General features: G+C 38.3%; 3 protein-coding genes across 9 annotated transcripts; 1 reads left to right on the plus strand and 2 right to left on the minus strand.

Annotated features, from left to right (window-relative positions):
* The first annotated feature begins 5658 nt into the window (after nucleotides 1-5658).
* Nucleotides 5659-9809, plus strand: LOC127781290 (uncharacterized). The gene is made up of 9 exons (XM_052308229.1): nucleotides 5659-6062; nucleotides 6187-6233; nucleotides 6324-6426; nucleotides 6763-6849; nucleotides 7142-7225; nucleotides 7390-7443; nucleotides 8819-8899; nucleotides 9300-9345; nucleotides 9439-9809. The coding sequence occupies exons 1-9, from the start codon at nucleotides 5802-5804 to the stop codon at nucleotides 9489-9491; spliced, it is 816 nt and encodes a 271-aa protein (XP_052164189.1). The 5' UTR covers nucleotides 5659-5801; the 3' UTR covers nucleotides 9492-9809.
* Nucleotides 9810-13294: 3485 nt separating this feature from the next.
* Nucleotides 13295-17463, minus strand: LOC127781760 (lipid phosphate phosphatase 2-like). Its single transcript, XM_052308782.1, has 9 exons — nucleotides 17277-17463; nucleotides 17033-17107; nucleotides 15661-15882; nucleotides 15467-15554; nucleotides 15274-15383; nucleotides 14888-14981; nucleotides 13945-14133; nucleotides 13795-13854; nucleotides 13295-13708 (listed from the first exon to the last, which is right to left on the minus strand). The coding sequence occupies exons 3-9, from the start codon at nucleotides 15874-15876 to the stop codon at nucleotides 13533-13535; spliced, it is 933 nt and encodes a 310-aa protein (XP_052164742.1). The 5' UTR covers nucleotides 15877-15882; nucleotides 17033-17107; nucleotides 17277-17463; the 3' UTR covers nucleotides 13295-13532.
* A 1564-nt stretch (nucleotides 17464-19027) lies between these two features.
* LOC127781758 (lipid phosphate phosphatase 2-like) lies at nucleotides 19028-23455 on the minus strand. 7 transcript variants are annotated; one of them, XM_052308777.1, is made up of 10 exons: nucleotides 23281-23455; nucleotides 23051-23123; nucleotides 22697-22758; nucleotides 21424-21645; nucleotides 21255-21342; nucleotides 21056-21165; nucleotides 20870-20963; nucleotides 19843-20031; nucleotides 19685-19744; nucleotides 19028-19600 (listed from the first exon to the last, which is right to left on the minus strand). In XM_052308777.1, exons 4-10 carry the CDS (start codon nucleotides 21637-21639, stop codon nucleotides 19425-19427), a joined length of 933 nt encoding a protein of 310 aa, XP_052164737.1. In that variant the 5' UTR covers nucleotides 21640-21645; nucleotides 22697-22758; nucleotides 23051-23123; nucleotides 23281-23455; the 3' UTR covers nucleotides 19028-19424. The 7 variants fall into 7 exon arrangements, with proteins under 7 accessions (XP_052164737.1, XP_052164738.1, XP_052164741.1 ...); XM_052308778.1 differs by lacking the exon at nucleotides 22697-22758 and having other exon boundaries at nucleotides 23059-23123; XM_052308781.1 differs by lacking the exon at nucleotides 22697-22758 and having other exon boundaries at nucleotides 20870-20960.
* Between the last annotated feature and the right edge of the window lie 525 nt (nucleotides 23456-23980).

Below are 23980 nucleotides of genomic sequence, written 5' to 3' on the forward strand. Positions count from 1 at the left end.
TATATACCAAGTCATGTTGGAAAACAAGTCTCATGCATATGACAAAAATCCTGAGTAAATAAGAAAGGAGTTCCAAATCAGAAAAGAGAAACAGAGTCCTATTTCGACCCAGTTAGGATTACTCAGATCGTATTCATACTTACATCCCTAGTTCTACTTGGACCAGGTAAGCAATTGAGGATATAAATACAAGCCATAGAAGCCTAATACAAGCAACCCTCGATCTTATCGAGTCACTACTTGAGGAAGCTAACAACAACTAGTCGTCGACCTCCATGCCTGAGCTTTACACCGATACACACGCACATGCACGCGCGCACACACATATATATACATATATAGCAAAACCGGCCTCCAGCCAACAGGAATAGACATATTACCAATAATCAGGGGACCCAAACCTATATAAAAATCCATATCTCCTTTCCTCTTCTTCACAGATTCATTTGCATCCTCATATCAGTCAATCCCTACGTCCTCCAAATAAACCATATATGTACGGAAATTGTGATCGGGGTATAACCCGTCAACAAAAAGTATATGTCATGATGAATAATAACGTAAATCTTATGATATAAAACTATATTGATGTCAAAAAAATTAATGGTCAAAGATACAAATGTTTAACTTATGACAAACATAAAGTAAGATGAAATGAATGGTTTCTCTTTTCTGGTTTTGTGAGGCCATTGTCAACTTGTGCTAACACGTACTCTCTCCGTCAACCCAACATTGAATGGGACACATCCTAATACGACCAATCTGGACAGGCTCCTGTCCAGATTTATTGTATTAGGTTGTGTCCCATCCAATTATAGGTTGCAATATTTTGGAACAAAGGGAGTATGTTTGTGTGGTGACTGGTGTTAGATACATGTGGGTACGTTTTTAGTAGGATTAGGTTAGATTATGTATTTATACTGACTCTAACATGTATATGTTAGAGTGTGTTAGAGCGTTGATAGTCATGTACATTGTACCTTTGATATAATCATATCATAAAAAAACAAAAAAATATGTCCGAACTGTAGCTTTAAAAGTAAAATTTAGAAAATCGCATTTTTATGGACAAAGTTGTAGAAAACCACGTGTATTATGACAAGTGGCATATATCCACAAGTTTTATGATATAAGTGTTTCATAAAACACAACATCTATCTATCTATCTTCTATCTATTATATACTAAAAGTTCATGAAACTTCCTACAAACGCTCCTAAACCGCCAAGTGGCGTTCTAGTAAATTAGAGAAATTTCTAGAAATTCTAATAAAAAACAAATCATCTAGCCTTCGGTTTTCACTTAAACTGTTGGACCCATTATTTTACACCGTTGGATCATATTTATGAAAAAGAAACAGTAATCCCTCCGTGATATGTTGTCCCTGATAATCGCTTAGATTTATATATAGAAAAAAGAACGTGCTACGTGAGCCTTACGTTCTGCACGCGCGACGAAACAACGACTACATATACTTCGACCTCTTTCACTGGTGATCTCCCTGCACCAGAAGATCTGCGCCACAAAAACAGCCGTGAGTGCCATGAGTCCATCGATGTGGATCCATCCAAACTCTTGAGTCCCCAAACATATACTGCTCCGGTGCAATTTATCAATTAAGATTTGGTTCAAACTTTGATCTGCAAACTACTTTTGCTGTTTTTTTTTAAGAAAAATCCCGTTCAAACTTCCAAGTTGTTTCGTTTCTGATATGAAACGACATCAACTAATTAAGGGCTCAGCTAAGCCATCGGATGACCCCTAAGTTCACTTGCACGAAGGTAGAACCAGTAACTTTTGTTCAGAACGCAAGCAACCAATATGATTTAGCATGGCACTCTATAAACACTCATAAGTCGAGGAATCCTATAGTATCAATATTATAGCCCGTGAAATGTAAATTTGAGGAATCGTCTAGCCAAAAAATAAATATATTATTATATATTATATACTAAAGGTCCATTAAACTTTCTACAAACGCTCTCAAACCGCCACGTGGGATTCCTACAAAAGCTTCTAAACCACCACGTGACGCTCTAATAATTTCTGAGAAAAAAAGAAAAATATCTAACCATTTATTTTTAAGTTTAAACAGTTGACCCGGTAATACTAACCATTACATTAAATCCACCGATCCGATCACCCTTTTCTCTTGGAGCTACAGGTACGTATAATAAGTACGAACCACCGCATCTGCTCCTCCCACTCAGTATTCTCTTTCTTTTTTATTTTTTTATTAAGGTTATGCACCATAATTTGTTACTATAAAAATTATTAGATCTATTTTTACGTGGAACTTTAATTTATATATGAATGATCTTGGTGACATAAATAAATAATTACTTTTTTAAGCCAATCTACACATTCAATTTATGATACGCATAAGCGAAGCCATCCTTGACAAATCATTTATGATAGGTCTCGTACTAACGAACGGATCAAAACGTAGAATGTTTGAGATATGTCTGTAGGGATAATCCATCAAAGAAGTAAGATCATCTATGACAGGTGTAGTTTTGATGAATTACGCATATGACCTAACAGATGACAAGTCTCCGCTTTCCTCACTTCCTCTCTCTCAGTTTTCTAGCTAAAGAGTTAAAAAAATCAATAATTAGATGGCTAAATATTTTTTAACATATTTGATTTTTTTTGTTTGATCCATATTGACCATGTTTTGGTACATAATATTATACATTAAAAGTCCATGAAACTTTATACGAACGCTTCTAAGCTACCACGTTTACCCTATAAATGCTCCTAAGCCACCACGTGGCACTCTGATAAATTAGAGAAATTCTTAAAATCTCTTAGAAAAAGGCAAAAACTATTGAATTTCATTTAATCCGGTGGACCCAATATTTTTAACCATTAGATCAATCTCTAAAAGAGACGTGGGGCCTCTTCTGCTCGATGCACCACATGGGTTGCTGCCGGATGGGCACCACAGTGGGCAATGGCACCGTCGACGCCCATGGCGAGAGCTGGGAGGTGGAGCAGCTGTATGTGTGCAATGACAGGGTGCTGCCCACCGCAGTGGGCATCAACCCCATGATCACCGTACAGTCCGTGGCGTATTGCGTTGCCAATGGCATTGCTGACTCCCTGTCCGGTAAAACGACTTAATTAGCTCTACTGTTGTTGCAAATTCTATCAGTATACGCATATGATTGTTATGAGCACCAGAATAATGTGCACGCGCCTTTGTCGTGCAAAGTTGTGGATTATTTGTAATTATCTCCATGAAAAAGAAAAAAAACACCGCATCTTTCTGCATGGTGGTAGAATTCATCGCTCTTGGTAGTCTAGAATTCATCGCTCTCGAACATATCTTTTCATCACATTAGATATGCACAATACTCATAATAAGTACATATCTTTTCATGTAATTAAAAATTTTAGTGCGCATGGAGTCGTAAGTACGGTATGTTATCCGCAGTCCCTCTTTTTCTCTTTATCTGTTCCCTCTCTTATTCCTATTTTTATGCAATGTTGGTTAGAAACCACAAATCTAAATTGATATTTTTTATCTGTTTATATCGTTAGATAATTTATGACTAAATATATGGTTAAAGATCATATTCATTATATTTCAACTTTCAAAAAAGTCACATTTTGGTTATAATTTCTGACTTTTATATGTGTCATTTAGATAAATATAAAAAAATATGAAAAAATAATCATATATATTTTTATCAACGTATTCACAATAATTAAATTAGATCAACAACGGTAAAAGTAAAATAAACTTAACTATGAGTGGTGTTAAAAAAATTATTCCCCGCATTCTAAAACTATGGTAAGTCAAAATAATATAATTATATTTATCTATTTTATACTAAAAGTCCATTAAACCTCCTAAAAGAACTCTCAAGCCACCACGTGAACATCCTAGAAACGCTTAAGACTCCTGATCGGTCACAGTTTTGCCCCCATCGACATCAATGGGAACACCATCGGCATGGGGGCCAAGTTAGCTTGGGACTACATGTGTGATAGGGGCCAAATTAGCTTTGGAGTACAGGTGTATATCACAGATAACCGAGCTAAGAGCTTTATCTACCAATTATTTTAGATACTTAAAAGATAAAAACTATTTAGTATTCAAACTACCATGATTGTATAAATGGCTAATTCTTTCAAACAAAAAAGATAAAATAGGGTAAGCATGGTAGGCTTCACATTTAAGATTATGCAATATAAATATTGTCACTAAATGCCCAATGCACGTTAGCTAACATAAAATCACAAACAGTGATCGTTTGGATCACGTAAATTTCTAATGTTTAATCATAAATTTTAGAGCAAAAATATTTAAATCATGACAACAATCATACCACAGTGCACGGAACAAATGAATTGTTTCCCACACTGCGAAATCAATTTAGACCCGAGAAGGCTTTTTTGTTTGAAATATATATAGTGTCACATGCACCCAAGGTATCGATTAATAACAATGAAACAATCTAGCCAACATATAGAAAAAAATAGCAGGTGCATCTCACCAAAGATACAGTAAGTTGTAAAATATGTAGCCAATTTGCTACATACTAAAAGGAACACCGAAAGTAACTATTAAGTTCTATTGATCGTTGGCAAATAGTTATACGGGCACAAAGATTTGTATGTACCATTACTTTCATAATCAATCAATGTAAAATGTCAACTTTAAGCCACTTATCCAACTTTTTAATTGAATGAACAATTGTGTTCATCGCACTCATAAACAAATGATCTCCACGGGCATTCTTCTCACATGTTCCTCAAATGTGCACCCTCCTATGTGACGAGCTTGGCTCAGACTCATGGGCCACCTTTAGAAACAACTTTTGTAATGTTTTTACACAACTATTTTAGTGGAGTACTTAACCCACAAGATAGCATTGAAACTTTTATAGAGAGAACTATTTTAGTGAAGCACTTAATCTGCAAAGGTAGTATTGAATCAATCTACTCCCTTGGCTATAGGGGAAAAAACTCATTTTATGTCCTAACGATATTTTATTCTTTTTTAATTTTTTATGCTTCTCTACATACAAGCCATATTTCGCTTTGACACATCAATAAATGAATGTCAATGATAATTAAACGAATTTACTAAATTCCACAACTTGCATGTATAAGCTTCTAAGGTATCAATACAAAATCAATAAATTAAAGACAGCAGGATGGTAGAAAACTATATTTATGAGCAATTAAAGTTTCTTAAGATTTTTTTAAGAAAAAATAAACAATGAGCATTCAATTAAGAAGGGAAATACCTAACTTTAATTTAAATTCATTTTGTTAGACCTGTTTTCGAAAAGAAATAACAAGCATGCCCGTGCGAATGCACGGGCTATCTTCCTAGTTTATTTAAATTGTGATTAGTTTTAGCATATATGAAATACTATCAAGGAACTCACAGTTTAAAAATTTATATCCACCATGTTTTAAAATTTGAAGTATAGTCATACTCAATATATATAGGAGTAGAGTTTTGTGAAACTTGATAATTATAATAATATCTGAGAAAAGGTTATGTATCACCAGTTAAAATAACTAGGTTTTATGATACTTTGTTTTTTTTAAAAAAAAAAAAAGAAGTAGGAGCTCAAGTGGCCGTTCCCAAATTGATTTCTCGCCTCCACTCGTTTGTGGGGGTGATCCAGTCGCGCGCTCCTCCTTCCACGCGCCAAAACCGCAGCCACCACCACCATCTCCCGTCCCGTTCCCACCAAAATCTCCCCCTCCGATTTCGCGCGGCTGCGGTGGTGGTGCGTGTGCTGCTGCCACTGACGTTGCGGCGGGAGAGCGCGATCGATGTCTGTGCAGTGCGCGGTCCGGCCGCTCGCGGCGCTCCCGGCGGCGGCGGGCACGTCGCGCTCGCGCCGCGTTGGCGGGGCGAACCATGTCGCTGTTGCTGCCGTGCCGTCTTCGGCCCGCCGGCCGAGGCGCGCTGCCGCCGTCGCGCCGGTCAGGGCGGCCGAGTCGTCCCCGCCGGCCGCGGCGCCCGCGCCGCCGTCGTCCGGGGCCGCGGCCGGGAAGGCCGTCGTCCCCGACGAGGAGTTCACCCTCGCCAAGGTGAGCCACCGGGGGCGCGTTCTTTAATTCTTGCGGTAGCAGCAGCAGCAGCAGCGACAGCAGGTGTTGAAATGTAGCGGCGGCGACGAGTTTCTGACGGCGAATGGAATCTCACTTCATGCAGGTTTCGTTCGGTGTGATTGGGCTAGGTGTCGGTGGCACCCTCTTGTCGTAAGTTGGGATTGCACAATTGTGCTTGGCATTATTCAGAATGATGAAGTAGCTTGGAAGGCTTGATTTGGTGCGTTCTTGTGATTTCAGGTATGGATTCGGGGCGTATTTCAACCTGCTTCCTGGTTCGGAGTGGTCTGCACTTATGCTAACATATGGTTTTCCACTCACCATCATCGGCATGGCATTGAAGGCAAGAACTATCCCCCATGTGACATGTACAAGAGGAGAGGCAATGAGGCATATGACATGTTGAGACATATCAATTGTATTTGTTTAGATTGTTTGACCATACTGGTCAACTTAAGACCTTCCTCAGGAAGGTGCCTTTTGGCAATTAGCAGTCATTGGCCTTTCATTGAGTTTGCACCTTCATATTACATACTTGAAAATAACTCTGCAGCAATAGAATGCAGTTTATTGTGTTGGAGTTTCAGATGAGCAGCTGTCCTTAGTTTGGAGTTTAGGTTGAAGGTTGTCAGCTTCTTTGTTGCAGTGTGCACTGATTCTTAAATTTTTCTACATGCAGTATGCTGAACTGAAACCGGTGCCTTGCACAACCTACGCCGATGCTTTTGCTCTAAGAGAAAAGTGTGCTACCCCTATCCTCAATCAGGTACTATTCAATTTCCATTATCTAGGACATATGCTCCACTTCCACTGCTCAAATTTAACTATTTATTCATGGTGTACTTGAGCTGTTTATAATCTGTTTTCTTCTTATTTGGAGAAAAATAAGGCTACATGATGAGTACAATCCTCTTAGTGGATTTCTTACCATTGGTGCCAGGGGGGATTTAAGTGTTGAAAATTGTAGGAAGAGGCGTGAGTAGACATTAGCGAATTTGTGGATTTTGGAAAGATAACACCGGCAATAGTATTGATCTTCCAGCTTTACTTACCTCTAGGTCAGGAGTGATGTTACACGTTACAGATACGGTGATGAGCAGCACCTGGATGAAGCACTGAAGAGGATCTTTCAATATGGTTTGGTAATTCCTTTTTTTGCCCTTTTTTACTAACTGGACATTGTTTTGGCTCATCTATTTTTTATCAATAATTCCATGTTCTGTTATTAGAAGTTTTGCAAGGCAAGAACTTCCTTGCTTTATCCTACTTATTGATCTGCCTTCCTTTTGCACAATCCAACTGACAGGGTGGTGGAATTCCAAGGCGTAGTGCACCTATTTTACAAAACATTCGGGAAGAAGTAAGTTCCCAATACATTTATTTTTTTCTGTGAAGTAGTCTTTCCAAAATATTGCATAATGTAAATCACACATATCATTTTCATAGTTTATATTTCATACTCGTTGGAAGAGTTTAATTACAAAATGGACCCCTCAAGTTTCACAAAAGGTTACTTTGGTCCATCAAGTTTAAAAGAAGCCACTTTAGACCCTGCTTGGGTGAGCTTCAGATTTATATGAAGCTGATATCAAACAAACCCAACTAATCCTGTAAGGATGATTTACTTAACATGCCATCCAAGACTGGTCCAAATTGTTCACACAATATCTGCCGCATGTGAATTGGCATTTGGCACCTGTTACTTCAATGTGGACTGTAGGATGTTACTGAAACAATTCCTACAGTAACATCAAGCAAAGTTGATGATTCAAAATATTTGCCTGTAAAAGAATATAAATGGGCAAAGTAGCGATTTTTAATGGCCTAGACCCTTTTACTCTAACCAGACTACTAAAAGGATTAGTGCAGTGATTAGCATGTCAAATGTCAACTTGTTACATAATGGCCAATTTGTGGTGTTCTTGAACTATAGATACATGAAAAGGAGGCAGGAAATTTAAATATGAATATCATAAATATGTATTTTTCTTGTGGGAAATAATTCCTCATTGATGTTTCTGTGTCCACCATGCATCTAAAAATCCTGCATCCCTCCATTTCTAATGGAAGTTTTGTCCCAATCGATTGTATCATCATTAAAGTCATGACAGATGAACTCAAATGATATTAAGTCAAATTAATAGCAGATTTTTCAGCTAGCATCAAATGCTATTTCTAGATCTCCGTAGTTTTCCTTGGTCATTGTTTCCTTTGTTTAATGGCTTCAATTAGTACACTGTTAGCACTGATCTCAGGGCAAAGGCACAGCCAATGTTGGTAAGAGTGGTGCCAAAGATCCTTTGGCTTGATTTTATTTTTATTGAAATTATTGTCAACTTTTGTTCATTGGACAAGGTAGTACTAGGCCTTAGAGGGCTCGGCCCCTTCTTTTCTCTTCGAGACAAGCCTTAGGCCCTGTAGTTGATTCTACTTTACCCAGTTAATGAACATGGCCCAGTTATATGTTAATGTTTCCTAGTTGTTCTTCATCTGATATTCCTCAAGTGTAAATGATATAGCTTTTGGCTGAACTCATGATGAAGGAATTGCACAAAAATAATTCAGACAATCTTTGAAACTGTCCAAATGCCTTGTGGAGATTCCAATGGGTTATATTTGTTTATTGATATCTCCAGTTTTACCCCAAAAAACATCTTCATGGGTTACAGAAAGAATTTGGCTTGTTCACTGGGTGCGATTCTTGGTTAAAGGACTCAGTAGTTTTCCCCTTGTAGGTAACTGATGATGGGAAGTACAGTTTAGTACTTGTATTTGAAGCCAAAGCATTGGAGATATCCGATTTTGAGAAGAGACAGGTGAATCCCCTCTCCTAATTTCTAAATATAATACAGCACGGCTTCCATTGTGGACTGAGATGCATGTGGTATGCCTTTGTGGTCAGATCTAGATACATGTACTAGTCTTAAGCTCTATACTAAACTAATCTCATGGTACAAATACATGAATTTTTAGCAGCTTTGGGTTGTGGAAAAGATGAGGTTCAAAAATTAGCAGTAGAGGAAAGTGTAACCCAAAACTTGATGCTCAAAAATGACAAAATTCTGTGCCTAGATAGCTCCCGTAAACTATTTCTTTGATGTACTGTGTACTTGGGCGAGCTGTTCGAGAACAATACATACTGTCGTCATGCTTATGATCCAAAATAGAATTAAATATTAACATTACTGATTCCTTGCAAACATTTTTCCCACGCAGGCCAAATTCACATCCTTTTTTGGTCCTGGGATTAAGGCAGAAATTGGTGAGTTGTATTATTTTTTCTTTAGCTCCATTAGATTTTGAAGCTTGGTTTGTCTATATCATCCATTGTCAATTTATGTTTCTGATGATACAGGAAAAGGTGGTGATGATCTATATGAAGTTCGTCTTATCTCAGAAACTACTTAGGAAACACACAGGACTCGCAGTTTCCTTTTCTGCTAATATACCAGAAAAATGTTTTTTTCCCTTGTTCCACTAATTTGTGTATATGATGTTAGTATTCTCAGAGTTCTGCCATTATATGCATCATGGCTGCTTTTCTGTCTACTGGTTATAGTCTGTGTGACGGAGAAATAGCATTTTTCATGTGCTTTTGTGCACATGCACAAATGAAAATGTGGCTGTAATATGCATGTAAATTGACTGGATTCACAGAGTTCTCCATACGTAGTAAAATAGTAGCTGACATTATTTTGGAAATCTTGGAGCAGTAGAATTATCCTGGTTTCTTACATTCATAAATTGTCACAATTTCTGAAATATCGTTTACCAGGGTTAATTGAAGATAGTTTATGGCTGAACTTATGTTCACATGCAAACAAGTGAACTTTTCAGTGAAGGACTGGAACATCTGTAGAAGATGTAGAAAATATTCCTTCCTATGACAGATCTGAGGACCACAGAAGATGAACAATAACACAAACCATCTCTTTTTAGGATCTGATCTGGATCTGGACATAACTGACTGCTGGCAATGGTATATCCTTCTTATATGAGCATAATTAATTACAATCTCAACAGGACCAGAACCTGGACCAGAAGATAAATTTTTACCAGATGGCAGGGCAGCAAACTGAATGTTGCAGAAGTCAATTGTTTTGAATCCAATTCCATCTACAGAAGCTTCAGGTGAATCCAGAGTAGATTTCAAAATGACAGATCCCCTGACCAATGAAATCAGAATGGTTGTTAACAGCACAATACACAGACTGACAATAGCAGTTTCATCTGTAAACAGGCTGCACATGCAAAAAGAGAAGCTACTTTTTGAGGGTAGAAATCAGTGCATGGGGCATGTGACATATGGATGTATTTGTGCAATTTCCACTCAGGTGATGCAAGTCATATGCCTCTATGAGGAACACATGTTTCTTTTCTCTAATTTAGGCCTAAAAAGGGGCGTTTAGACTGTGATCACTCACTAAGTCGCTACTGAAGAAAATGGTTAGTAGGAATGTAGGGTGATGCTGATGCATGTCATGGTCAAATAAGGAATCTTATGACCAGCCAACTATGTTATTGTCCTTTGAAGAATAACTAACAATTTCGTGATCCCATCACTAATTGAGCTCTGCTTGATCCATACAAGATTTGCAATGCTGATGTGTCCTAGATCTCCATGGCTGTGTGCGTCCTTGATGCAAATACCAAAGGTGTTCTGCACTTCATTTAACTAAGTAAAAATGTGGATCTAGATCTTCCATGAACCAGGTTGGAAAAGCTGAAAGAACGAAAAAAAGAATCATACAAGAAAGTTTTTCATTGACAACGTCTTTTGGCGTCGCAAAGAAAGTTTTTCATCGACAGCGTCTTTTGGCGTCGCAACCTTCATGAAGGCGTTGTTTTTGGAATTTCCGCTCTGTGGTGTTGTTGCAAGCCCGGTGGCGACCGGCCTCGCATAGCAGCGGCCGGTTCGGTGTTCGGCTCTCCTCTCTGTAGCTTGTGTTAGTGCGGTTGGCATGTGGTGTCGGGGCGTGTGTTTTGGTGCACATCTTTCCTTGACAGCGAAAAACTTTCTTGTAACCTTTTTTTTCCCTCTATCTTAATAACATTTGGATGACCTCCTTCGGTCATCCCGGCAAAAGAAAAAAAAGAATCAATACAGCCATTAAGATAGGGATCGATTTTTTCAAGGAAAAAGAACGGCTACTCTAAGCCAACGCCATATCAATATAATGAACAGAAATACAAAACCAAAATGCAATGAAACTTAAACATTTTCACCCCCCACATTTCTTCAGGTTTGGCATTACATTTTCTTCACAAGCTCAACCGTTCGTCTTCCCATAAAACAAATCACACTCACAATGCTGAAATGCTGAATCAGCTGTCACGATGCAGGCAGCTGCAGCCAAAAATCTACGAGCAAATTGAGAAAAAGCAATGCATGTTCTTCCTCCACGCCGTCACGTGCATCGGACTCCGTGCACGGCGCGGCATTCAGATCTTCCTCCCGCCGGCGCACGCGCTGACACGCCGGCGGGGGGGGGGGGGGGGGGGGGGGGGGGTTGGGTTGGTGAGCTAACCAGCCTCGCTGGTGCTCATTGCATTGCATGTGGGTACAATTTGCCATGCTGTTTTGTTGTTCAGACCTCTCATGTGGAAGCATGCCTCCCTCCCTCCTCCTCTGCATGCCTGCAGACTGCTACTGCTAAGATGCAGGTTTTCTCAATTAGGCTTTAGATTAATCTTTAATCTTCCTTCCCCCCAAGTGTCACATTACCCTTTACAACTATCTTCTAGTTGTCTCTAATGCACTTTTGATCTCACTTAACCTGTGGACTACTACTAGGAAAGATTGTTAACCAGATCAGCCTTTTGACAAAAACCAGGGCCAGCAGGCCATCACTTTAACTGAAAGTGTGTTTACATTTAACAACTCAATGAGTACCCAACTTCTAGCTAATCATATAAGGAGGAATAACTTTATTGTGGATTTCATTATTTTTCCAACCTTGATATGGTACATTAATTTTCTTTGTGTGTACTTGATGGTCAAGGCACACATATGAAGTTCACATGACATCAATGAGATTGATGCTATAAATATGTTGTCCAAGGTCCATACACAATATTCCAAACTCCCTTTCTTCTCCATTTCTCAAAGGAACCATGAGGAGTAGTACTACCTTTGCCAAGCCAGCTGCGGCTATCCTCTCTGCTCTGCTTCTCCTCTTCTTCCTTCTTTGCAACTCTTCAACATCATCACCCCATGAACAACCTTCTGTTCTAAGGAGTAGAAGGTTGTTGTCGCAATGCGATGGCGCGGGTTCATGCTCGACACGTGTGGACGGGCTTGGAAGGTTCGAGAAGACTCCGAAGGCGGTGTTTGAGAGCTTGAAGAGAGTTCCCTCAAGCAAATCAAATCCATCACATAATTAGTTCACCTCTTGTAAGTAGCAAATGCTTTGAGTTAGTTTTCTTCAGTTTTTGTCCTCACTTCTTGGGTCCTTTTTTTGTAGTGGATGCCTTCAGGTGATCCATTCAGTTTTTAGATTTCTAGTGTAGGTGTCTGGTTATGTAATTTGTATTTTGATGGCAAACTCTAGCTACCTCAATTGCAGCCAGTCATGTACAGTTTCCAACTAAATTAATTTGTTGACCCTTTTGTAGACTGCTTAATATTACAGGAAAAAGGCATAACAAAATGTAGTGAATTTGTTCTTCTTGCACCAGATTCTGAATATTTCTGTGCATCAAATCGATATGATTGCTTAGTGTCAACGCTTCATTTCTCTCAGCCTTCATGCTAAATTGCAATAATTTTTGTTGCTAATAGCAAAAACATTTGGGTGAAATGTTAAACAATTTGCTTCCCAAAACAAAATCTGGAAAAGTGGGGAAAACTTGGAGCTGTAATAAGTTCCCAAATGGCAGTGACTCTTGTGTTTAGATTTATACACTTCGCAAGGTTCAGGAAGGGTTTACAGAGGCAGACGAGCTGTTAGATGATGAAGTGTCAGAACTAAAATGGTAGTCTCATCTGCCACGATAATCAACCACTCGTGGTAAATTCTAGATGACAACACCGACAAAACAGGTTCAACACAAGGAATGCCAATGGATGAAGCACAAACCCAATTGCCTCATTCTGATGTGATACTGAATTTGTAGTTGCTACCCACCCTGAAAACCTCAGCTGTTTGAGAATGATAGTGCGTTACTGTTTATAAATCTATTATTCAGTATCATCGTGCTTCAGCAGAAACTACAAAAATCCTTTTTATATATATATCATGCTTCTGCATAAACTAAAACAATGGCATACTGCATTACAGAAAGGTGAATAAAAACAATAGTGAGTTCCAAATACTCTGAATAATGATAGTACTCTACCTGCACTTCAGTTTCACCATGTACATACCACATTAACTAATCACGTCAGAGTTTCAACTCTGATGAAGACAGAACAATGAACATCTTCAATATACTTCCCTTTCACATGTTTCAAAACCTCCTGCCAGACTCCATCGAGTCTAGAACCAGGCTTGTGTCTCTCAGCGCAACAGCACCAGTGCCTTCATGGAAAGCGTCGGTCTCTGTCCATCCCATGTTGTGTGAGTTTTCATTACCGTTGCTTCGTGACTCGGCTAGCTGTTGGAAGTGAGCATGAGGCCATATAGCTGCAGATGAAGAGAAACATAACACTTTAGTAAAATGTTGTCGATCAACGTCTAAATCATCATCGATATATAGGAGGGGAATGTACCATCAGCATCAAATGGATATGGGAAAAATTGCAGGTAACAAAACGAAGCAACTGTGAGACCTGAATAAGGTAGAGAATGAGATGAATTACATGTACTTATCTTGAGAGCAAGAATGTTTAAAGTGGTACAGAAGCGTTGAAACTACAGACCTATAATGCCGCCTGCAAATACATCTTGCCAGTGATGCCAGTAATCGTCAACCCGAGAGACTGCCACAAGTGATGCAACAAGTAGAGGCAGAAAGACTAGGCATAGTTTTGCAATATGCCCTTCACGATTAAAAGCTTTAAGTTTGCCTGCTAAGTACCACGCAAGAAAACCCAGACCAGCAAAAGCCCCTAAAGTAATGAAGAAAGTATCGAAACAGATACATCAGATTATCTACCAACACATAGGGAAGGATAACATGTTATGGGTATGGCCATGAAATAGCAATCTCCAAACCATTACTTTATAGAGAACAAACTGCTGATATGGGGATGCATGATAGAACAAAAAAACCAAAATACAAACAATTTGGAAGAAAACAAGAATGAGATTAAAAAAATTAATCTGCTGGCTCCTGGCACCTGAACTCGCAAATACAACCTATATGCATTAAGAGATGCATTCAAATACAATTTCAATTGTTAAAAAAAAAAACTAACTGCTCAATAGCATGGGATTTAAACTAGTAGAGAAACAGTTCATAGTTAAACCTTCTTCCCAGCTTTCCTACATAGTTCCCAGGAAGCCAGGAGCACATATATACATGAGATATTAATATTGCAAGAGCAGTATCAAATAATGCTCAGGTATAAAACCTGAAACAACCACTAGACTAAACAGCAGTGATGCAAAATAACCATTGGAGAAAATCCGTGGAAACGTACATGATGTAGAGAGTGTGGGATAAACTGATGTAAATAAATGCATGTCACAACTCACAAGTACTCAAAAATAATGAGGAGCACCACAAAAACATAAGGCATAAATCATAATGAAATTTGAACCAATGAGAAAATTACTTACAGTTAAGTTACAACTTCAAAAAAAAAAAAACCTAAAGCATAAGACATCATATCTAGAGTACAACTGTGCACTGTTTATTACCTGAAGAATGCCCACTTGGGAAGCTCTTGTAGCCTTCCTTGATGACACTCCTTTCTCCATGGCATATGACATCACCAGTGACATTATTGAAATTCTACAAAAACAAAAATAATTGATTACTTTTAATAAGGTAAAGGATGTTTACCTTGTTTCTGTACAATGTGCTTAATCTATGGCACAAAACATAATTCTTTAAGCAAGTAAATCATAGAAGTAAATGGAATCCCTGTACAGGTCATATTAATCTGCATGTCCTTAACATAAAAGGTTTTATTTACCATAACTTCTGTAAAAAAAAAAAGAAATAAACAGAACTAAACCAAGTACATGTCGATAGGAATGAAATTGCTTAAGGAGAGAAATCAGAATTTACAACAGGATATTACAGGCTTTCCATCAGGGAAACAACGCCAAAAGAAATCTGGGCGTGGGCGACCAACACCATTCTTAATTGCATCAGTAATCACAGCAGTTATAAGCACCGAATATAGAATCCCTGTACAAACTGTCCAGTTCAGCATGAACTAAAAAAGTGAAAGTGTAATTTGATAGATATCTACATATGAGAGTACCATATACCCAGAATGCCATGGTGCAAATCATAGACATTTTTCTTTTTGAAGTAAATTCCACCAAAGATGGCCCAGGGCAGCACAATTGCAATCAGCTGGAAATCAAGAAAAACCAAACTTCCTCAGAGACATGTCATGCACCACAGACAAGTCAATAGATGATCTTATAAGAAAATTAAATCTCACAAAGCAAGAACATACTGGAACAGCCCAAAATGGAACTGTATTGCCCTTCAGCGGATATCTCAAGTCTGTCAGCATGTCACTTCCAACGAAGCGGTGAAAAGGCTCAATTATGTTGAACAGCCCATAAACAACAGCTAGAAAGATAAGTATCATCCAATCATACAAATGGAATTTTGCCACTTTAATGCCATGAGATCCTATAGTATGGCAACCTAACCGGGTATCAGCCATTATCCCCTAAAATTGAAAATAAACAGAAATGAGTTCATAGTCAGAGAAGGAAAATTGTAAATAACATGAAGGTGATGGATGTAATCCAGTGGTGTTAGGAACATGGAAATGAATAAGGAACAACAAAGGATGTCATGATAGATCATAATCATAAATGTGTTCCGAGTTGCTATTTTCTGTCTTGACAAAGCAATAAAACTTTTCAGTTGGGGTTCTCTAGAATATATAGAACGTAGATGCTGTTTGATCAAAAGTATAAAGTATTGAAAAAAAATGAAAACTACATGTTTGCAGCAATCAGAAAACAGTTAATGAAATTGCAGTATAGGGTGGAAAAAAGTGGCATCAGAACTCATGTAAATTCTAACGTATAACTGTATTTACAAAAGGCATACACCACACAAGTGAGATCATCTTATTCTGTAGGATCCAATTTACTTGGCACTTCGAAGGGCATGAACTATTTGAAAATTCAGAATAATACAAACAATTTACGATATCGATAGCCTACAAAAGGTAGAAGTTCCAAGGCTGTGGTCAAACACTTCAATGTAGCCAGCAATTCACAATAATCACCCATTTCAGTAGCAACAATTCATTCAATCTAAGCTGAAGTCCTGAACCAGCCACCTGATTGAGTACTGAAGTATGAGTGTTTTATTGATAAGATTATACTCATGGCCCGATATTAAAATTTCATCACTGTCATGTGGCCACTTTGGACTTTGCTTGGAAACAATATTCATGCAATCCCTGAGTCCAGTATTTACAGAGTATGAAGTATTCAGTATGACAATACTTAACATGACAATTAATATTCAAACTTTCACCATCAGTAATTTTTTAAATTGTCTGATTATAATTCGTTTGGTTGTACTTGTTGTTAAACTTCCATAATACTAATAGAGTTGACCACCCCACATAAGTCCAAACCTCATATCACTAAAAAATGATAACAGATCTAAACAAAAGCCTTATCATGTTATTAATAAAACAAAAGTAACAACATAATGAAGTACAAACTACCCCTAAAGCACCTTAACAATCTTTGGAAAGGGAAAAACTAAGAAAAAAATCTCAAATTATCGAGAACTCCACACGGAGAGCACAACAGGTTCTTTCTAATGAATTTCACAGGAAGAAAAGAATAACTGACAGGCTCACTGCCCCGCTGGCGAGATACCAATGGCTCCTCCTCCTCCAGCTCGCACCGACGAGATATGTTACAGTTCTGCCAGATAAAGAAAAATAAAATCAAGAAGTAAAGAACACGGTCACCCCCCCAACCCAAGTGGTCGGCAGGAGAATCTAATCTGAGAATCCATACATGAAATAGATTGGAAATGAGAATGTAAAAAAGAAGAAGAAAATGCGTGCTGCAGACTGCACAGGGTGCTCACCTGGGATCTCGGCGCCGGAGTCGCCCGCAGCGTCGCATTCCCCGGCTTGCCGCGCGGCCGCGAAAGCGAATGGATGGATGGAGACGATGCTGAGTAGCAGCAGGAGTGCAGGAGAGAGGAGGCAACGCGGAAGCAGCATCCCGCAGCAGAAGATGAGGGGAGAAAAGTCCTTCTCTTCTCTGATGGACACGTGTCCACCGCGAATCTGATAAAAGCCACTCTCTTCTTAAAAGGCCTTGTTCGGACAGGACTTCTAGTCGGGAGTGGATTTTTTTAAAAAGTTCGATATAAATATTATCTCCGTACCAAAATAAGTGCAGCTGTGGATATCTGTGCCCAACGTTTGACCATCCGTCTTATTTAAAAAATTTGTGAAAAAATTGAAAATATTTAGTCACACATAAAGTATTATTCATGTTTTATCATCTAATAGCAATAAAAATACTAATCATAAAAAAAATTTAAATAAGACGAACGATCAAACGTTAAACGTGAATAGTGCAAAACTGCACTTATTTTGGGACGGAGGGAGTAGTTGTAAAGAATTACGAAAAAAATTGAAAATGTTGAGATTCGTGATATCTATCTGAAATCAAGTTTAAATTCGACTAACACATCGAGAAACAAAAATGACAAATTTAGATGTAAATAGAACGTTACTATTCCTGCGCTAAATTTGTCCTTTTTATATCTCAACGTGTGATTTGAGTTTGGACCTAATTTTTTCAGAATTTTTCATAACTTTTTTTAACAAAACAAGGAGGCATCCCCTCGAGGGATCGAAATAGTTTCCCCTTCCAGTGTAATGGATTCGCTGGTACTAAGAGTGAAGAAGATTCTAAGCAATAGGAGTAAGGCTTATTCGGTTTTAATAATTTTTATAGGGTTATAGTATAATTTAAATCTTAGAATTTTTTTCATATATGCATCCTTTGTTTTATAGGAATAGATCGTATTGAATTTCGGTAGTCTTAAAACAACTTTAGGCCGTGTTCTTTAGTGGGAGTTGGCAACTCAAATATATAAAATAAAGCTGTTCATTAGCGTGTAATTAATTAAGTATCAGTTTTTTTAAAAAAATTGATCTATATGATTTTATAAAGCAACTTTTGTATAGAAATTTTTTAAAAAAAATCACATCGTTGAGCAGTTTAGAAAGCGTGTGGACAGTTAACGAGAGAAGTGAGTTGGGAAAGCTAACCAAAGACCTCAGTCTTGCACTCCAAAAGTTTTGTAACAAATACTCCCTCCGTCCCAAAAACCTAGGTTGGATGTAATTCCACTTAGAACAACGAATCTAGATAAAAGGTTATCCAAATTCGTCGTCCTAGGTAAAATCACGTCCCCACCTAGGTTAGCATTTTTTGGGACAGAGATTTTACCTCCCCACCTAGGTTAGCATTATTTCGGACGGAGGGAGTAACATTTTTTGGGACGGAGGGAGTATAGTGCATATGGCATTATAATTCTTTACTTTTTCTATTTCTATGATTTGGAAAACCTATGATGGCTCAATTTTCTTCCTCGTATAACTACTACATTGTTATGGAAATGTGGAAGTCAGGTATCACATTCTCAGATTTCAAGGAAACCAATATGCTCATGTAAAAATCAAGACAAATTGACCCTCCAAACCGCACCTCATTTGTTCTGTTTGTAACCAATATCTTGCTTCAATACAAACAATAACTATGAGCAGCCTTCAAAAACAAAACAAAAAATAACTATGAGCATTTACACAATGGAGCAACTAAAACTGCAATAAACTGGATCAGACAAATCAGCAACATTTGTAATTTACATTGGGACCAATTTCAGCACAACCAGAGCGTAGGATAGGTACATCAGCAGGGTAACAAAGAGGACTGTGGAATATGATTAGAGTGCAAACTCCCACTGTAATTTACAGCCAACACCCACAACGAGTTTAAGTCAGCATATAACGGCCAGCACCGAGTTGCAAGGAACTCTCAATGATGAGACGATCACCTGAGATGACAAGCACAATTCTACCTGGCAAAACTCTACCTATTCTTGCGCAATGTACATGGAAATGGGGGAACCGTACGAACTAGTCATGTTGTAGAACTTAAAACTCAGAAAGGCCGAAGAATCCACACAACATCAAGATACTTGTCGCCGCATGTTTCAGCCTCTCCTACCAGACTCCATCGTGTCTAAAATAGGACTGGTGTCTCTCAGGGAAATGGCACCATGGCCTTCGTCAGCAATCTCAATGTCTGTTGGTCCCATGTTGTATGAGTTTGCAATGCCGTTGCTTTGTGTGTCAGCTAGCTGTTGGAAGTATGCATGGGGCCATACAGCTGCAAATGCAAAGGAACATGAATATACTGTAAAATATGTCGATCAAGGTCCAACATATCATCTATATCAGAAGGGAAACGTACCATCAGCATCAAATGGATATGGGAAGAACTGCAGATAACAAAACGAAGAAACCGTAAGACCTGAAAAAGGGGAAAGAAGAATGAGACGAGATCCATGCATACTTTCTGACAACGAGAGTGTTCTAAATGGTTGAGAGAAAGGCTTCAAAATAACAAACCTATAATGCCACCTGCAAATACGTCTTGCCAGTGATGCCAGTAATCATCAACTCGAGAGACTGCCACAAGGGACGCAACAAGTAGAGGCAGAAATACTATGCATAACTTTGCAATGTGGCCTTTGCGATCAAAAGCCTTAAGTTTACCAGCCAAGTACCACGCAAGAAAACCTAGACCAGCAAAAGACCCTGCAGAAGGTGAGTGAGAACCACAACACATACGTCAGATTACAGACAACAGATCCACCAAGTAATGAAATTCGAAAATATATGGAGAACAAACTGTATATGGTGCTACATGCCAGGAAAAAATTATATACTCCCTCTCCTCTGGTCATGAAAAGCTATTGTTTTGAACACCCCTCTAGCAAAACTTTCAAAACTTCAACATCAAATCTCTTTAATTATTATTAGATAAATGAAAACTATATTCATAGATTTGTTTGACAATTTTATAGCACTATACTTTAATCTGATTATACAAATAATTTACTATAAAATCAGTGGTCAAAGTTGTATGTCAGATATCATGAGGATGTCCAGAAACACATTTTTCTGTACAGGAGGAAGTATAAACAATTATAAGAAAAAGATGAGCTACACCATTTATTTGATAGCCTCGGAGTCTTAATCATAGATACAACATATAGGTGTTAAGGGTACCAACATGAATAAATTCAATTTTTCAATAAATGTCCTACATAGTTACCAAGAGAATATAGCATTGAATTTAAACTAGTCAAGAATTTCATTTATTCATAAATGTCCTGCATAGTTACCAGGAGCACATCAGATTGGAGAGCAGTACTCCGAACAATGCCCTACATGAAGGCTGAGGCAACTACTAAAATACTCAGAACTGTTGCAAAAGAAAAAATTGGAGAAAAATCCTTGGAAATGTATGTAGAGAATGTGGAGAAACAGATGTTAAAAATGCATGTTGCAAGGCATGTAAAGCTCGATATCAACTCAGAAACATACAACGGTACTTCAAAACTTAAAAGTACCGATGCGTTGCATATCTTACATGAAGAATGCCCACTTGGAAAGCTCTTGTGGCCTTCCTTGATAACACTCTTTTCTCCATGGCATATGACATTTGTAGTGACATTATCAAACTTCTGAAAAATGAAACGATTTGTTACTTCAATATAACCTGCAGACTACATGAAGTTTAATATCTGAGATCAGGACACTAGCACAAGGAGATTACAGGTATTCCATCAGGGAAACAACGCCAAAAGAAATCTGGGCGAGGACGACCAACACCATCCTTAATTGCATCAGTAATCACAGCAGTTATAAGTACCGAATATAGAATCCCTGCACAAACTCTATGGTTAAATTATATGGTTCAGCATGAACCAAAGATGTAACTTCAATAGATATCTACAAATGAGAGCATCGTATACCCAGTATGCCATGGTGTAAATCATAGACATTTTTCTTTTTGAAGTAAATTCCACCAAACACAACCCAGGGCAGCACAATTGCAATAAGCTGCAAGTCAAGAAAGAATTGCATGCCTCAAACGATAGATGAAACCATAAGAAAATTTTATCTGGCATAACGAGAACATACTGGAACGGCCCAAAATGGAATTGTGTTGCCCTTTAGTGGATATCTCAAGTCTGTCATCATGTCACGTCCAACAAAGCGGTGAAAAGGCTCAATTATGTTTAGCAGCCCATCAACAACAGCAAGAAAGAGAAGTATTATCCAGTCATACATGTGGAGTCTTGCCACACTGGTTCCATGGGACCTTATAGTGTGGCACCCTAACTGGATATCAGGCATTTTTCCCTGTAAAATCAAAAAGGAAGCTTGGAATCAGCAGGGCAAATATAACTAACATGAACGTGGTCAATATGAACTAGTGATCATATGAGTGTGCAAACAGAAAGGATGAGAAAGGTTTCTTGATAGGCTGAAATCATGCATTGGTCACATTTTACCTGTCTTCAGACAGCAATAATATTTTGACTCTATAAAGCCCAGTAGTCTAGAATACCTACATCTTTGAAGCCCTTCAAGCATATTTTATCATTTATAAAAAAATTTAATGGAAAACTTCCTGTTAGATTAAATACAGTTAAATAGTACATTGTTGTTTAGAAAACGAAAGGGAGATGCAGAATTAATACAAAGTCAAACCCAGTCCTAGAAAAGAAACACAAAAAATGAGATAGAACTTTTGTGCAGGAGACCAAGTCTTGAAGTTTGAATATCCATGTCAAATCATGTATCGCTAAAAACTGAGAAGATGTTCTGCAAGTATTGGCAAGCCGCAACCCTTTTTATATGCCTCACGCCTTGACCTTGCTGTATATCCCTCACAACTTGAAAGGGCAAAGGGTATTTGAAAAAGTTTGAACAAACAAGAACATGAAAGAAGGTTCAGGATTGTAATGCCTAATAACTGGACCTGTTGTGATATCCAAAACACGACAACAAACTAGAAATTCCAGGAAGTTGATGATAACCATCCATTTCATTTCAAACCCAATTACAAAGCTAGAAAACCTATCACATTCACAAAAGCTCATTCAACCTAAACTAAACAGCATGTGATTGAGTAGTAATCTGATTTTTTTCTTCTTTTTTTTTATTGATGCCATGGTGTGCATTTCTAGGTAGAATTTCCCCCTTGTATGAAACAGTAATAAGCAGCAGTTTATCATTATTAATATGTGCCATTCATTTTTTTACTTTAGTGAACAGTAAAGACTAGGGGAATAAAAACAATTCAACGGATCCATAAATCAGTTGCAGGTTATATGAGCTTATGAGCTGTTAAAAATCCAAGACAGAAGAATCAGCAGCAAATTTATAGAAAGGGGCGTAATCTGTTTACTGATGAGTCGACAAAAGATGTCTAGAGTTGACTGGATACGTCACCAGTCCAAACCACAGCCGCTGAAAAGGTAAACAACAAACTTAAACAACCTTATCCAGTTGAACCAAAAAAACCTAGCATTTCTAGCAATAACAACCTAGAAAACACCCAATAATCCTAAAAATAGGCACCCATAAACGAATGAGAATCACTGCAAAAACAACGAAATCACTAACGAGAATCACTGCAAAAACAACGAAATATTCCCAGGTAAGAGTGCCCTAAGAGATATGTGCATAAATCTCACAGGAAGAAAACGAGGATTTCTCTTTAGAACAATAATAAAAGCAACGAAAGAAATCAAGAACCAACAGCTTCACCGGTCCCTTGGTCGAGATGACTAACAACGAGCCCTACAGATCGGCGCCTCCTCCTCGTGCTCTTCCTACAAAAACAAAGGGGGGCAAAAAACAAAACAAAGAAAAAAAAATCCAACAATAAAGGTTACACCAAAGCAATCTGCAGTTGCAGGAGAATCTTCCACCCACGGAAGAAAATGAAACAAAAAAAGAAATAAAGAAAGAAAGAAAGAAAAGACGCACCTAGATAATCCCGGAGTGCCGCGCGCGAGGTCACATTACCGCGGCGGCGGCGCTGGAGACGCGGGGGAGTGTGGGGAGGGGAGTGGAGTGGAGGCGCTGGCCGGAGAGTGACGGGGACACGGGGTGAAGCCGCGGAGGGGAACGAAAAGGAAGCAACTGGAGAATTGGAGATGGGCCACGCACCGGTGGCTCTGATGCATCTGTGGCCGTCGGTTATAGACCCCACGGGCCACCGTAAACGGCAGAGGCTAAACCCCTCTCTTTTTTTTTTTGGCAGTCAAACGGTCAAACCCTTTTTTTAAAAACAGAAGGAAAATTCTCTTTTGCGATTAGGCATAATTAATGGTTTTTTGAGCGTACCCGTTCGAGCAATTATACTGTTTTTCACTTTGATCTTATTGATTTTATTGTAAATTTAAAATTTGCACTCTTATTTTTTTACTTGTCAAAAACACTGTTCTACGACTTAAATGTTGTGTTCAGCTGTTAGGGCTGGGAACTAATCCCTCGTGCATGCAAGACGGAATAACTCATTTGTGTATGATTAATTAAGTATTAGCTATTTTTTACATGAATTTTTAAAAAAACTTTCGTATAGAATTGTTTTTTTCTCAAAAAATACACCGTTTACCAATTTGAAAAGCATACGTGCGGAAAACGAAGAAAATGAATTAGAAAAATAGGGTAAAGAGCATAACCT

Source organism: Oryza glaberrima, chromosome 8, assembly GCF_000147395.1.
Source record: "Oryza glaberrima chromosome 8, OglaRS2, whole genome shotgun sequence".
In the NCBI taxonomy this organism is placed as follows: Eukaryota; Viridiplantae; Streptophyta; class Magnoliopsida; order Poales; family Poaceae; genus Oryza; species Oryza glaberrima.

What these genes read in the sequence shown, in the direction of transcription:
- LOC127781290 (XM_052308229.1), top strand. Translation starts at nt 5,802, where the DNA reads ATGTCTGTGCAGTGCGCGGTCCGGCCGCTCGCGGCGCTCCCGGCGGCG. An exon ending in AGGAGTTCACCCTCGCCAAG is followed by an intron (nt 6,063 to 6,186) that starts GTGAGCCACCGG and finishes CACTTCATGCAG; the next exon opens with GTTTCGTTCGGTGTGATTGG. An exon ending in GGATCTTTCAATATGGTTTG is followed by an intron (nt 7,226 to 7,389) that starts GTAATTCCTTTT and finishes TCCAACTGACAG; the next exon opens with GGTGGTGGAATTCCAAGGCG.
- LOC127781760 (XM_052308782.1), bottom strand. Translation starts at nt 15,876, where the DNA reads ATGGCTGATACCCGGTTAGGTTGCCATACTATAGGATCTCATGGCATT. An exon ending in TTCCATTTTGGGCTGTTCCA is followed by an intron (nt 15,555 to 15,660) that starts GTATGTTCTTGC and finishes CTTGATTTCCAG; the next exon opens with CTGATTGCAATTGTGCTGCC. An exon ending in ATTTGCAGGCGGCATTATAG is followed by an intron (nt 13,855 to 13,944) that starts GTCTGTAGTTTC and finishes TACCTTATTCAG; the next exon opens with GTCTCACAGTTGCTTCGTTT.
- LOC127781758 (XM_052308778.1), bottom strand. Translation starts at nt 21,639, where the DNA reads ATGCCTGATATCCAGTTAGGGTGCCACACTATAAGGTCCCATGGAACC. An exon ending in TTCCATTTTGGGCCGTTCCA is followed by an intron (nt 21,343 to 21,423) that starts GTATGTTCTCGT and finishes CTTGACTTGCAG; the next exon opens with CTTATTGCAATTGTGCTGCC. An exon ending in TTTACACCATGGCATACTGG is followed by an intron (nt 21,166 to 21,254) that starts GTATACGATGCT and finishes GAGTTTGTGCAG; the next exon opens with GGATTCTATATTCGGTACTT.